The sequence below is a fragment of the Carlito syrichta genome, unplaced genomic scaffold (assembly GCF_000164805.1).
Source record: "Carlito syrichta isolate Samal-C Ts95f unplaced genomic scaffold, Tarsius_syrichta-2.0.1 Scaffold301623, whole genome shotgun sequence".
In the NCBI taxonomy this organism is placed as follows: domain Eukaryota; kingdom Metazoa; phylum Chordata; class Mammalia; order Primates; family Tarsiidae; genus Carlito; species Carlito syrichta.
In genome coordinates, this window is record NW_007245719.1 from 93,957 (window position 1) to 109,482 (window position 15,526).

The window sequence follows — 15,526 nt, forward strand, 5'->3', positions numbered from 1 at the left end:
CCTGATCTCTCTCTCTCTCTCTCTCTCTCTCTCTCTCTCTCTCTCTCTCTCTCTCTCTCTCTCTCTCTCTCTCCACTCAGGGCTCCCTGACTGAATATCAGGCAGATGGCAACTCCCCAGCCCAGCCTCCTTCAGCTGTGGCAGCCTCCTCCTCTGGGAAGGGCCAAGAGCCCCAGTATGCATCCATCACCTTCAAAATGAAACCTCCTGTCCTGCAGGGCCAGGAGGCCCCCAGCAGCGAATACTCGGAGATCAGGATCCACAAGTGAGAAGCTGTCAAGCCTCGGCCCTGGATGAGGTATCACGGCCACTCCAGGCACAGGGCCATACAGAGGCCGATTCCTGTTGAGTTAAAGTCCCTCACAGGGATATGCCATCAGTGCAGTGAAAGGAAAACAGAATTTGGAATCACAGTGCTTCAAATCTGAATCCACTCTCTGCCCCTTTGTTTAGTAAGTGACAAATTCCCACCTCTCTGTACCTCAGTTTCCTTCTCTGTAAAACAGAAATGGGAAGCCCTACCTGCAAGGCTGTAGTAAGCATTACAGGAGTGAAATCCCATGAGAGCTCCTGAAACAGGGTGTAGGCTAAGAATATGCCAGATTCCCATGCTTGGACATCCCTGTTGGAATGTCCCCTGGCTCTGGAGTTGACCAGGAACTATGTCTGTGCCACCTGCCTGCAAATAGCTGTTCCACATCTTTCCAGGAAGTGATCTCAGCCTGAGAGTCAGGTGCATTCGACACCTGGACCTGCCCACCTCTTCAGCCTCATCTCTCTTTTCCTTTGACCTCTGGGCCTCCTGGATCTCCATAGTCTGTGCATCTTGTATAGACTAAGGAGAGGGCATCATTTGGACACACAGAGCTCCCTGTTCTGCTCACAACCCCTCCATGAATCCCAGGCCCTGACAGCCCATCATGGCCTCCTCATGAGATCACTCTTCCTGCTCCCCCATCCTAACTGCTTGACTCCCTGATCCCTCCAGCCTTTCTAAATAATTTTCCACCTGCCCTGCTGATCATACATGGGTCCTTGCACACTGGGGCCCTCCTCCCAGAGCATCCTCTCCTGAGCCCCTGTTTGCCTCTGTTTTGAAAGTTGAGTTCAAAGACTTGTGGGTTGAGATGAGAGAGTGAAGCAGCAGCTTGTAATCTCCCTCCTCAAAAGCCAAACCGAGTAAGTGAGAAAAGCTTCAAAATGACCACAGGATCTTCTGACACATGAAACACCATGATCCAAAAATTTACCTAGATGCAACACCCGAATGAGGAAAGGAACACCTCACAGCAGTCACTTTCTAAAGAAGCTCAGGTGAAAACAAATCTAAGGACCAGGTGAGGCACTAAACGGTCCCTAAGTCTGAATTCTGGCTCATTTACTGCAGCATCAGAAACATAAAGTACCAAAGAACATTTTTTAAAACACTGAATTGGGATTTCACTCTGTTTCCTATCTTTGAGTGCAGTGCCGGGGTCATAGCAAACTGAGACCCCAAACTCCTGGGCTCAAGCGATCCTCCTGCCTCAGCCTTCTGGAGGCTGACAAGTCCAGGGTCAAGGCATCAGCATCTGGCATCTGGTAAGGACTTTCTTGCTGTACTTCCACAGACAGAACTGCAAACTGTAAAGCTATTTCAAAGCTATGGGAAGCCTCTTTTACAAGGACCTTAATCCCTCTTACAAGAAAGCAACTCTCTTGACCCAATCACCACTTAAAGGCACCACCTCTTAATACTGTCACTCAGCTACTCGAGGGAATAGACAGTGAGGGACAACATGGGATAGGCAAATCCATGAGGCTGAGTGTCATGAAACAGGTGGCAATTTTCCGTGTGTGCAAAGTCTTCAGGAAAACATGTGCAAATTCATGGAATTCACAGCTGCATGCTCAGATGATAAACTACATAGAAAAACAAGAAGACAATTAGCATTAAAGTGAGACTCAGGGTTCCTCCAGAAGAGAGTGGGGCATGGCCCACAGGAAGTGAGGGGCAAAGGGATAAATAAATGAATGAAATTTACTTCTTTGTCTCAAGAAAGAGACTTGAAAATTCTCTTGTGATGCTCTATGTCTCAGAGGGTATTTATCTTCTGTAAACCACTGAGTTGCTTTTGGGGGGCACTATAACTCTATGTCTTATATACTCCAAAAAAACTTGGGTCTAAGGAGGCCCCACGTCCCAGGATCCCCCTTTATCCCATTCCAGTTACACAGTAAAAACAATCTCCTATTGAATTCAGTGGCGTTTTTCTCATCCTATGAAGTCCTGACACCTGTGAAGGGACAGCCCCAAAGTTGGTGTCCTTGTGCCATGTCTCCTGCCCACCTGTGCTCATTCCTGGGACAGAACCTGCAAGAAACTCTAGCAGTGACAGGCCTGATGTGCTCTGGAGTGACAAGAGGTCATGTGTCTCAGTAACATGACAACAGGGATGAAATCCCACCTGGTGCCTGGAGAGCTATGGGGAGAAAGACATGTCTGCCCCTTTCAAAACCTGCCCCTTCCCTCTGACTTCCTTCCCTTCAAATCCTACCTCACAAAAGTCACAGCCTCAGGTTCCCAGGCCTCCTGTGAGCCTGGCTCCCCTGGTGTCCATGGCGTGTGTTGACACATGGAACCCTCAACTCCACAGCCCCATAACCTCTACTTGGTCCTCCTGGAACTCAAACCCCAACCTAAGGGAAAGTCCCTCATCCTGCTTGTGCATGCCCCACTGAAGATCTTGTCATGGGAGCTCAGACATCAGGAGACTTACTGTCTCCCCATGGAATGGTGACTCCTGGAGGACAGTGTGCAGGTCTGGTGGTTGAACTCGTCATAAGAAGGGAGGATGCCCACCTCATGGAGGATGAGGAAGGGAGGAGGGGCTACTGCTCACCCCTCTGAGGCCTCATCTCTCCTTTCCCTGAGCTTCTTCCCCTGAAATTTGCAGCTATTCACAGCCTGTTACTCAAGGTTCTGGCCCGAGGGGCACCATTCTGACTTGCAGAAAATGTTACCAGACAGGGAGGGTGACACAGGGAAGCAGGATATGTGGGTTGGATACAGCATGGGGTGTAAATGTGGACATGTCTCTGATTCTCTCTGGATCTCCAGGAATGGAGGAGGAGTGGGGGATGATTGATCTCTTAGGGCTAACCCAACCCTGACAGCACCTGGGTGTGAAGCTCCTCCTCTGAGGAGGTCACTGTTCTGGCCTTCTCCTGTCTTCCTAATTCTTGAGCTCTTTGTTCCTGAGAGAAGAACCCTGAGGGTGAGGCTTTGCCCAGCAGCCTTGGCACCTCCCACCCCAGACATGTAGCTGCTGCCCCTGCTCTGGGGGAAGGAGGGGACAGAGGGACAGGGACAGTTTGGAGATGGTTACAGTGAGTGTGCAGGGGACAGTGACAGTGCAGGAGGGCCTGTGTGTCTCTGTATTCTGTTCCTTCTCCTACATCCGGGGTTACTGGACTGACTCTGACACAGCTTATGACTACTGGTTCCGGGAAGGGGCCAAGACAGGGGATGCTCCAGTGGCCACAAACAACCCAGCTTGAAAAGTGCAGGAGGAGACCCAGGGTCGATTCCATCTCCTCGGGGGCCCATGGACCAACAATGCTCCCTGAGCATCAGAGACCAGGAGAAGTGACCAGGGGACATAGTTCTTTTAGGTGGACAGAGGAAGTGTAAAATGGAGTTACCATTTCTACCAGCTCTCTGTTTATGTGATGGGTAAGGCACGGGCTCCAGGAGCGGCCCCAGGAGAAGGTCATGGGACTGCAGGGCAAGGCTGGGATGGGACCCCCGTCTTGGGAGGGAGTTGGCATGAACTGTGTTGTGCTCATGGGAGGAGACAAATGAGAACCTGAGCTCTCAGGGCTACACCTTGGACCCTCCCTCCTGATCCTGTATGCCCCTCTCTCCTCACCCACATGCCGACATCGTCATCCCACTATGACCATGGCAAGATTGACACCTGGGGCTGGGTACCCCTTTATTCCTGGGGCTGCCCTGTGCTCAGCTGGGTGTTGTTAGCATCCAGGCCTCTATGTACCAGATGCAGCAGCAGTACCCCACCCCACCCAGTGTGACAGTAGAAACTGTCCCCACACACTGTCAAATGCCCGTGATAATAGAATCTTCTCCAAATGTGACCTTCAGGTCTAGACAACACTGTGACTCTCAGGTAGGTCAGGAAGGGACCGTTCTTGGTACAAAATTAGAGCTGCCAGAGGAAACTCACCCTGGGTAGCAGGACTCTTAGATCATGCCCCGTTCATCCTTCATGCCCCAGTGGCCCTTGGGGTCCCCATCGAGCCCCTAAAAGACAGGAGGAACTTTCAGGAAGGTCCATAGGCCTGGTGAACAGGACCCACGTGTGTGGTCCAGGTTCTGGTACTCCAGGGAAGCCCCAAAGTGGGAGGTGGATAAGATCTCTTCTCCTTCTCAGCTCCCCTCTGGGTGGGTCTCTGGGGTCTCTGAGACGTGGAGTTCCCTCCTTTCTGGGCAGAGAAACTGCATGCATCACATCTTTCTGTATTTGTGGCCACGTGTGTCTGAGGTTCCTCTTCTGGAAACCACCAAGGTCTCCTGCTCCTCCCAGGCCCTGTGGGTCCCCAGTCTTTCCCTCCGCTCACCTCTCTTCTCTGCTCACACATGAAGGCAAGGACTCTCTACCTTAGATTCTACCAGAGAGAAGGACAGTGGGGGCTAGGGCAGCGGTGATCCCAATTTTCCCATAGGGCACTCTTAAGAATCAAAAAATCCATCTGGAAGTGCCCATTTGTGACAGTGTAGAAACGTCTGTGTGTCCTCATGCCCTACAGGGTCTTCTACCCCTGGGACTGCTGGGATGACTCCAGCCCTGTCCATGGATACCGGTTCCAAGAAGGAGTCAATATAAACAGTGACTCTCCAGTGGCCACAAACAACCCAGCTTATGAAGTGCAGGAAGAAATCTGGACTGAAAATGGGGGGTCAGTAGGATGCTGTCTCCACCTTCCCTGTCTATGCATCTCCCAAGTTACAGCGCCAGTGTCCACCACCCCCACAGTGATGCAGAGCTGCCATGTCATTTTATCCAGATGCTTCTCAGAACTTGACTGTGACTGTCTTCCAAGGAGATGACACAAGTAGGATGAAGTGCCCTCCCTAGATGGGGAGCAGGACCTTCAGCTCAGAGTAGGGCCCCTCTTTATCTAGACTCACCTGGATACCAGAGACTCCCTTGTGGGTGAATCCAGGTCCGCTCCCCACCCTCAGTGCTCAGGGCCTTTGAGCAACTGTCTCATCCACCCCTCGCTCTCCTCAGACTCCTCCACACACATGCTCCCAGCATACAGCAAGGATAGGGTGATATTCACACAGCAAGACCCGCATCCATGGCCTCATCATCTTTCTCCTGAACTTGTCACCTGTCCTTAGTTTTTATTCCTTTTTGCCCGGTAGTTCTAACCTAAGTCCTTCTGGACAGGTGATGGAGTCATATGGGCTAAAATCCAAAACACACAGCAGAGTCTATCCCCGGATGCCCGTCCCCCTCCCCAGAATCAACCCATGTCCGTCCAAGCTGCTCTGAGCCTTGGTGTGTTCATCTGAAGGATCTCAGAGGTCATTGACATGAGTAGGGTGGACTGTCCTCACCCTCCTCCATGTGATGTCCATGGAACAGATGGATCCTGATTCTGTGGCCATCTTCTTCTCACGGAGAGTCAGGGCATTAACTGTGTTCTACCACAGACACTCTGCAGTGAATAATCTTGTATATCTTTTTATAAATATGTGTGGAGCTGGGGAATTAATGTCCTAAATGGAAAAGAGCTGGGTCATTATTCTTTCAAGTCTGGAGAGAGGTGGGCATGTTGACCTCTGTGAAGGATGGATGAGTTTCCATCCCAAAAGGGAGGGTGATGTGTAGGTGTCTCCCCAGCCCATGTCCTGTCTCTGCACTCTACTCCCACCCTTGCCCTGTACAACTCCCCTCACTCCAACCCTGTAGGTCTATTGACTTTTCTATGGATGTATTCATATCTGAGCCATCTTTGCACTCTGTTTCTCCTTTCTAAATGCCCTTCCATCCCTCACCATCCTGTGTACCGAAGGCATGAAACAGATGTGCCTCCTCCAGGAAGACATGCTGGACTACAACATTTACATGGTCACATTTCCATCGTCGTTATCATCCCTCAGGGTGGCACAATCTGCGACACCTGCATCACATGCCATACGAACTTGTGAGCACCTGTTCCTAGGTCCCCATTCCCTATCAGAATCTCCCTCTAGAAGTGAGCTCCACGCAGAGGCACAATGATAAATAGTAAACCAACATCTCATGAAGAAGTGGATGAAGAAAAAGAATGATCAGGGTAAACCTGGATTCTAGTTGTCAGCAAGAGCATTGAAGAGGGCATGGGATAAGGGCCTGAACTGACATCTTACCAGGGTTCCTGTGGGCCTGAGACACTCCTTCTGTGATTTCCTGGACATGTTTCAAGCTGCACACAGCCCACAGAGTAGAGACAAATCCATACAACGCTGTCATTGAATCTATAGTCTGACCAGGCTCTGGCTCCTGCTCCCTCCCTCCCTGGATCCCTCTACCAGAGTCTTCGTTTCTCTAAGTCTAGATCTGTGAGTCTGAATCTGTTCCTCTCCTCCTACTTCAGTGTTCTCCTTTCTGTTCATCTCCCTGTCTCTCTGACTCTCTGTCTCTCTTACTCTCTACCCTCCCCATGACAGCAGCCACAGCCCTGGGGAATGGCTCATCTCTCTTAGCCCTGGAGGGCCAGTCTCTGTGCCTGGTCTGTGCTGTCAGCAGCAATCTCCCTGCCAGGCTGAGCTGGACCTGGGGGAGCCTGACCCTGGGCCCCTCAAAGCCCTCGAACCCTGCGGTGCTGGATCTGCCTGGAGTACACCTCAGGAATGAGGGAGAATTCACCTGCCAAGCTCAGAACCATCTGGGCTCCCAGCATGTCTCCCTGAGTCTCTCCCTGCAGAGTGAGTGTCAAGGGGCTGCACAGCAGATCCCTCCCAATGACCTTCAGCTCCCAGGTCTATGAACAAGCCCCACCCTGAGGTCAGTGGGGAATTGGGTGTGTTCAGCGCAGCCTCACACACAGCTGTGGGGCCTGGATTTCCATGGGACCTGAGCCCTCAGTTTGCTGCTGGACAGTCTTGGTATGGGGGGGTGAGATGGGGTTGGAACTGATCATGTCTCATATCCAGTGATGCAGGAAGGGTCTGGAGAACCCTGTGTCCAAGTCCCAACAAGAGAAGAAGGACCCAGGATCATGGTTGAGGAGGTGAATAGTCCTCCCATTATGTTTCTGCAGGGAAATCAGGGCCTATGGCAGAAGTGGTCCTGGTGGCCCTTGGGGAGGCAGCTATGAAGATCCTGCTCCTCTGCCTTCTCCTCATCTTCCTCAGGTGAATGCTGCCCCAGGGACCAAGGGAAGACATGTGAAGGAGATGGGAGGTGACATTGAATTATAGTCCAGTGCTGGAGGAAGGCATTTGAGTCAAAAGGACTTGGGGCCAGGAAGGAAGTTGAGTTGTGGTGAGAATCCACATGGGCCAGTTGCTGTCTGTCCCTGACTCTGGCCAAGGGTCCAGGGTGGGAAATTTTCTGCTCTCATCAAGGAGGTTTCAGGGGCCAGACCTGCTCTCTCTACCTCATTCCTGTCCCTTAACAGGGCACAGAGAGGTGACTCTGCTGCCCTCTGCTCCCCAATCTGGCCACACTGACAGGCCCTGGTCTCTTCACTCACAGTGAGGTCCCATGAGAGGAAGGAGACACAGACAGCAGCGGGCATAGAGGATGCAGACACTGTCATGGGTTAATCTCTCAGGTGAATGTTGTGGGTGTCTCACCATCCAACATTCCTCTGTACGCCTCCCCCAAGTGGCTCCAGGGTGCTCTGCTCAGCATGGCCAAAGCTGAGCTGCCTATCCTCCTCCTTAAACTCACTTCTGCTGGGATCCTCATTCCACCGATGACCCAGAAGCCCCATCTCTAAAGCCAGATCCAGGGCGTGTTTCTCCACCTTGACCTCCCTCCCATCTGTCACTGACTCTCGTCCCTCCTTCTCCTAAGCACGGCTCCTCTTGGTGCCCTCTTCTCCATCCTGACCCTGGTCATTCCTGTGGCCTCCCCTCTTCACTGATCACTGAACCTACCTCCCCTCCTTCCACCCTCTCTCCCCAACACAGGTCTCCAGACTGTGCTTCCAAATACCTTCTCGTCCAGATCTTCCATGGTCTGAATAGCCATGTTTCTCTCCATTATTGGAGAGTGAGGTGCAAACCCCACCACCTGGACTGAGGGCCATGCTTGATCTGTCCCTTGCTGGAAACTCTTGCAGCTGATGTGTAAATAGCCAGACAGCAGATGAGAAGATACTCAGCATTATTGCTTATTTGACAAATTCAAGTCAAAACTACGAAGGAGATACTTGATATCTATTCGGAGAGGTATTACCAAAAAAAACCAATCAAAACAAAATAAAAGCTGAAATACTAATTGTTTTCAAGGATGTGGAGATACTGAAGCCCTTTCTCACTGCATGTAACATGGTGCAGCCTTGGAAAACCCATTGGTGTTCCTTCCAAAAGGTAATTTACAATTACTACCTGAGCATAGTCTATCCTCAGATATTTTCCCAAAGTTATTGACATCATGGACTTAACAGAAAGGTGTGAACCAGCATCCATAGTTGCATTTACAGTAGTAAAGGGGGAACCACCCATGTGTACATGATGGATGAACAGGTAAAAAAAAATGGATACATTCATACAATGGCATAGTCTCCAGCCTTGAAAGGGAGTGAATGTTATTCTGACACATGCTACATGAGTGAACTTCAAAACAATATGGCAATTGAAAATATCCAAACAGAAAAAGTCAAAATTGTATGACTCTGCCAATGAGACCCACATAGAACTTCCGTATTCATCAGGACAGAAAGTAGAATGGCAGTTGTCAGAGGCTGGGGACAGGGCAGGGATGGGGAGTGATTGTGAGAATAGTTCAGGATTCCTGTTTGAGATGATGAGAAAGTTCAGGAATTATATAGTGGTGACGGCTACACAACACTGTGAATGTGCTTAATGCCACTGAATTACCCCTATAAGATGTTTAAAATGGCAAATTGTATGTTACATATATTTTAGCCCTATAAAAACATAAAGAGAGAACACTTCTGTCGTCAAGGTACATCATTCTGGATGCAAGAAGGAAACAATAAATTGCAAATAAATGAGAGTGCTGTAGATGGCTACATGTCTTTGGAGGAAAATCATGCAGGGAAAGAAACTTGTGACAGACAGGAGACAGTTCCGTACATAACAGTGTGAGGAGGTGATGTCTGGGTGAATGCTGGAAGAAGGTGAGGATGCAGGCTCTGTGTCTGCCTGAGCGAAAAGTCTCCCAGGAGGAGAGAAAGGGGAACAGGAGTCAGGGCTCAGAGGCAGCAGTAGGCCTGAGAGCTGTGGACACACCCAGAGGCAGGTGTCTGAGGCAGAGGGAGGCAGGAGGAGGGAGCAGTGGGGAGGAGGTTGCAGACAACATGGGGCCCTGAGGCCACGCAGGAACCTGGAACCTTTGAAGAGAGCAGAGACATGCCTGGACTTTCCCTCTCTAACAGGACCCTGTGGCTGCCCTGGTCAGAACAAATCCAAATGGGTCATGGTAGCCACAGAGAGATGGAAAGATGCCATTGGATCCTCCAGGAGTAGGGACAGTGGCTTGATCCAGGGCTGGGTGAGGACATGTTTAGGGATGTGTGTGGAAGGTCAAGTTACAGGGCTTTCTAATAGATGCGATCATTGAGGAGAATGGAAGGGCAGGGATGATGCCAGAATGTTCCCCTGAGCACCTGGGAAACGGGAGCTGTGTCTGTAGAGGACTGTAGAGGGATGGACTTGAGGGAGGATGGTCTTGAGGAGTCACTTGACATGCAAGTGAGGAAGTCAGGGAGACGGCTGTGTGACCATGCGGAGAACCACCTGATTTGATATGTCCTATGAACACTGGGACAGGACGCCTGGGTCGCTGGAGGCAGTGGCTGTCATGGAAAGTGGGGTGAACCTGGGATACTGAGGGACTGTTCTAGGAGGCATGGTTGTGGCCAACGTGGAGAGAACACCTAGACCCTAGGACCTTGCTCATGACACCCATCACATGCAACGTGGCCAATAACTAATTTCCATTCTAGATGCTCAACAAAACTTGACCATATGCATCTTCAGCAAAACAGCATGGGTGGGAAAGGCCCTCAGCTCTTGTGGGATGTGATGAGAGTGGGTATCTGCCGGCCCTGGGCAGAATTGAAGTCCTACAAGTCTAATGAGGAGAACGTCACTAAACGTAACAGAAGGGTCTCATCACTTTTCAGCTCCATCAAGTCTTACTTCTGCCCCCTTGTACCTGTAGGATCTCTTTAGGGTCACTGTGAATTCTTAGTTGAAAATCCATCGTCATCTCCAGTGTCTCTGCTACCCCGAACTTCTCTCTCCTTTCACCTTCCCATGACACCCTGTTCTTTGATTTTCTGCCACTTCTCTAACCATGCCATCTCCATCTCCCTCAAGAACCTTAAAACAAGGAGACTCCCACAGCTGGGCACAAGACCTCTAGCTACTTCCTGCATGACCCTTCCAGAAAGCTCATCTACCCTGGCTTCTCCAATCCTGCCTCTGCCTAAAAGACCTCAATAAACCTCTGTGCAGTCAAGCTAGTCCTGAACACTCCCCCTCTCTCTTAGGAGGGCCGGCTCCTCTCTCCTAAGAGCATTGACTCAATTTCCTGGAAGTCTCTTTAGACATTTCTATATTTCATTAACACTTCCCATTAGTCAGTGCTTTTGTTTACTTGACTTCCGGAAGATGATTGCAATCACTCCCTTTCTCCACCCCCACAACCACAGCTCACCTCAGGCTCAGACTTCACTCACCTGGACAGGATGACACCCAGACCTGTAAAATCTTCCTTCCTGCCCTACCAGCCTCCAGCCTTAATTCCCTCCAGTTGACATCAGTTCAGGCCCCAAAGGTGGGGGCTTCAAATCTCTCACCAGATCCAAGTGCCTCATCTGTCTTGGTTTCTCCAAGTGGCCAGAATAATGAGGGTTAATGCCCCACTATGGTTTTGCACATCAAAGACCATCATCCTGAAATCTTCTCTCTCACATCTGCTCAATTTTTGTTTTATTTTTGAAAATGTAGGGGGCACAAGTGCAGTTTGTTAATAAATATATTGCATAGCATCTTCTTGTGTATCCATCACCAGAACAGTGTACTTCATACCCAATAGGATAGTTCTTTCCACTCTCCTGCCTTACCAGATCTCCAGTGTCTGTTATTCTCCTCTCTGTGTCCACATGTCCACATTATTTGGCTCCCACTTCTAGGTGAGAGCATGCAGTATTTACCTTTCTGTGACTGAGTTATTTCGCTTAGGATAATGACTTTCAGTTTCATCCATGTTGCCACAAAAGGCATGATTTCATTCTTTTTTGTGGCTGAATAGGATTTCATGGTATATATTTACCACATCTTCGTTTTCCACTGTTGATGCGCACCTAGGTTGATTCCATGACTCTGCTGCAATAAACGCGTAAGTTCAGGTGTCTTTTTGATGTAGCATTTTGTTTTTCTCTTAGGACTGTTGGGTCAAATGGTAATTATGTTTTTAGTTCATTGGGAAATCTCCAAACTGTTTTCCACTGAGGCTGAACTAGCTTCCATTCCCACCAACCATGCATGAGTGTTCCTCTTTCTTACAACCTCATCAACCACTCTTACTTTTGATAATAGGCACTCTGGCTGCTGGGAGATGGTGTCTTACTGTAGTCTAAATTTGCATTTCTCTGATGGTGAGTGATGTTGAGCATTTTTCCACATTTTTTTTTTTTTTGGCCTCTTGTATGTTTTCTTTTGATATATCTTTTCATGTCCTTTGCCCACTTTTTATTTTTTTTGAGTTGGAGTCTCACTCTGTCACCCAGACTGGAGTGCAGTGGCCACTCCCGGCCACCGCAGCCTCGACCTGCTGTGCTCCGGCAATCCTTCCACCTCAGCCTTCCAAGTAGCCAGAATTACAGGCACGCGCTACCACGCCCGGCTAATTTTTTGATTTATTGTAAGATGAGGTCTCGCCTGCCCAGGCGGGTCTCGAACCCACGGGCTCAGGCAATCCACTCACCTCAGCCTCCCAAAGGCGTGGGATTACGGGCTGAACCACCGAGCCCAGCTCTTTGCCCACTTTTTATTTAATTAAATTTAATTTAATTTTTTGAGTTGGAGTCTCATTCTGTTGCCCAGGCTCGAATGCAGTGGCATGCTCACAGCCACCCCAGCATCCACCTGCTGGGTTCTGGCAGTCCTTCCACCTCAGCCTTCCAAGTAGCTGGAACTACAGGCACACAGTACCAAGCCCAGCTGAATTTTTTATTTCTTGTAGAGACGAGGTCTAACCAAGTTGCCCAGGCTGGTCTTGAACCTACAGGCTCAGGCAATCCACTCACCTTGGCCTCCCAATGTGCTGGGATCACAGGCTGAGCCACCAAGCCCAGCTGTTTTATTTTAATATAGAGATATGGGGTATAAATGTAGATTCATTGCATATGTAGGCTGCATGCAGGTGAAAGTTGGGCTCCTAATTGGCACTCACCCCCCCTCCCGGTGGTGGCCCAGGTACCGTTTGTGTTGTCACATGCCTTCCTCGGATTTCCCCCCCACCTCCGCCCTCCCTCCCCTAGTAGTGCCCACCAACTGCTGATCCCTCCCTTGTGTTTATGTGACCAAAGTTTAAGGCCCACTTGTGAGTGAGAACAGGTGTTATTCAGTTCGTTTCTGTGGTAGTTCACTGAGTATGATCTTTGCCCACTTTTTAATGTGGTTATTCATTTTTTACTTGTTCATTGGTTTGAGCTTCTTATAGAGTCTGGATATTAGTTCTTTGTCAGATGAATCGTTTGCAAATATTTTCTTCCATTCTGTAGGTTGTCTGTGCATTTTGTTGATATTTTTCTGTGAAGAAGGTCTTTCGTTTAATTAAGTTTCATTCGCCTGTTTTTGGTTTTGTTGCATTTTCTTCTGAGGTCTTAGTCAGAAACTCTTTGCTTAGGCAAAAAAATATATATATATATTTGTTCCAAAGCACACGAAGTAACACATTTGCAGACACATCACAGCTGAGAGGCTTTATCACCAGCATACCAACTGCATAAGAAATATGTAAGATCTTAAGGCAAATGAAAATGGTACTATAGAAAAACTCAGATGTACATGAAGGGATAAAGAGAAATTGAAATGGATAATATGTCAATAAATGTAAAATACAGTATTCTCTCATTTTAAAATCTCTTTGAAAACTGTCTGAAATAGACATAATATATTATGGAATTTATAAAATATGTTATGGAAATAAATTATAACTTTACCAAAACCCATTAGAGTAAGCACACAAAAACAAGATCTTACATAAAGCATAACTTAAATTAGTGATACAAGAGATTGATCTATTTCCTCTGCTGCCCTCCTAAGTATTTTAGAACAATGAGGAAGAGTCATAGAAGTAGAGGCAAGGAGTGAAGGGAGGTTATTCTGGACAGGAGGTGGGGCCAAGTCACCCACGACCTCCTTGTTCCAGTGTAGGTGAGAGTCTTAGGCATATGGTCTGATAGACCCTCGCTCCTGTGAGGGCACTGGATCTTTTTTGGAAGAAGTGAAATCATTATTCTTCAAATTCATGTAAAATTGCTAGAGACTCCAAATAGCCAAAATAATCTTACAAATAAAAACACTGGAGAATTCACATTTCCTCATTTCAAAACTTATTAAGAATCACAAGAATCACACTGAGTGGCACTGGCACTAACAGTGAAACAGAATTGAGAGTCGAAATATAAACCCACTAATTCATGGTCCACTGACTTTCTGTTGGTGTACCAAGGCCATGCAATGGAAAAGAACAATCTCTTCTGCAAATGGTGCTAAGGCAACTGGGTAGCCACTCGAATAAAATGAAGTTGAACCCCTTTCACACAGCATGCACAGTACAAAAATCAACTCAGAGTGACTCAATGACCTACATGTAGGAGCTGAATTATAAAACCTTTCAAAGAAAACATAAACCTGTGTCATGATATCTTTAGAGCTGAAAAGAGTTTCTTGGATATGTCACCAGAAACACAGGCAATAGAAGACAAAAAGAAAAATCGTACTTCAAAATTTAAAATTTTTATGCCTCAATGGACATTACAAAGACACTAAGAATTGACAAGCCGGGCTCGGTGGCTCAGCCTGTAATCCCGCGCCTTTGGGAGGCTGAGGTGAGTGAATTGCCTGAGCCCGCGGGTTCGAGACCCGTCTGGGCAGCGAGACCTCATCTCTACAATAAATCAAAAAATCAGCCGGGCATGGTAGCGCATGCCTGTAATTCCAGCTACTTGGAAGGCTGAGGCGGAAGGACCACTGGAGCCCAGCAGGTCGAGGCTGTGGTGGCCGGGATTGGCCACTGCACTCCAGTCTGGGTGACAGAGTGCGACTCCAACTCAAAAAATAAAAAATAAAAAAAGAATTGACCAAATATTTCCAAATGATGTATCTACTGAATCTAGTATTTACAAAGACCATTTATAATTCAACAACAAAAAGCCAAAAATCTCAATTTTTAAAATGGGCAAAGGACCTCAATAGACATTTATGCAGTGAGGATGTGAAAGGCCAACAAGCCCACATAAACAAGAACAGCATGATTAATCATTAGAACAACACAGATGAAAAACACAATGAGAGGAGTTCCAGTAAGATGGCAATGGCGACGGTGGATTTGTGAGATTCTATGAATGTGAGATTCTCCGAACGTGAGTTCCCAAAAAGACTCTTACTGTACTACGCCCCCCACACCACCAGCCACACTGGTCCAAGGTCTGGGGACCTTTGGTCCCACGCAGGGCCAGATATTGCAGCCCCCGGCTGCTGCTGCTCCACTATATGTGACTCCTGCCCATGTGAGTCCCAGGTCTCGGCTCCCTCCCTGGCTACATCCTCTTGCCCAGCACCCAGCAACAAGCTGGCCGGTCACCCAGGGAGGCTCTGGGTGCCCACCCCTCAGAGATACCAGTTCCATTTATGGCTGAGGTACCCTGTGAGGGACCCAAGGCCAATCACACTGCCCACCGCCTGCCCTTTGGAGCTTTGGAGCTCTGGAGCTCTGGGCCTACCCCGGCTGAGGCACTCAGCATGCAATGAGGTGCTGATGGGAGGCTCTCAGCTCCAGAGGAGGGAACTCCTGACCCCCTCCTCTATCTCAGCCTACTGGTGGCACCCTGGATCCAGCACCCAGCTGTACAGCTGATCCCCGGTGCCTCCCACTCCAGCACAGTCCATCACAGTGGCACACACAGGAACCCAGATAAGCAGAGAGAAAAGATCTGCGAAAGTGAAGCTGCCACCTTGGCCATTCTCCAGGCAGAGATTTGCCTACCTTTCAACAGCCTCCACCTCAGTTCCTAAGGTAACATCGCTAAACAGGAGACAAAG

The 15,526-nt window shown here is 48.8% G+C and overlaps 1 protein-coding gene across 1 annotated transcript in view; it reads left to right on the top strand.

The window, feature by feature from the left end:
• The window catches only part of LOC103257230 (sialic acid-binding Ig-like lectin 7), a 13,304-nt gene extending 7,743 nt beyond the window's left edge, over positions 1–5,561 (top strand). The window contains exons 8-10 of the mRNA XM_021710866.1: positions 81–265; positions 4,810–4,959; positions 5,432–5,561. Of these exons, the coding sequence (XP_021566541.1) occupies positions 81–265; positions 4,810–4,959; positions 5,432–5,561 (465 nt within the window). The remainder of the gene's footprint in view (positions 1–80; positions 266–4,809; positions 4,960–5,431) is intronic.
• Positions 5,562–15,526: the final 9,965 nt, after the last annotated feature.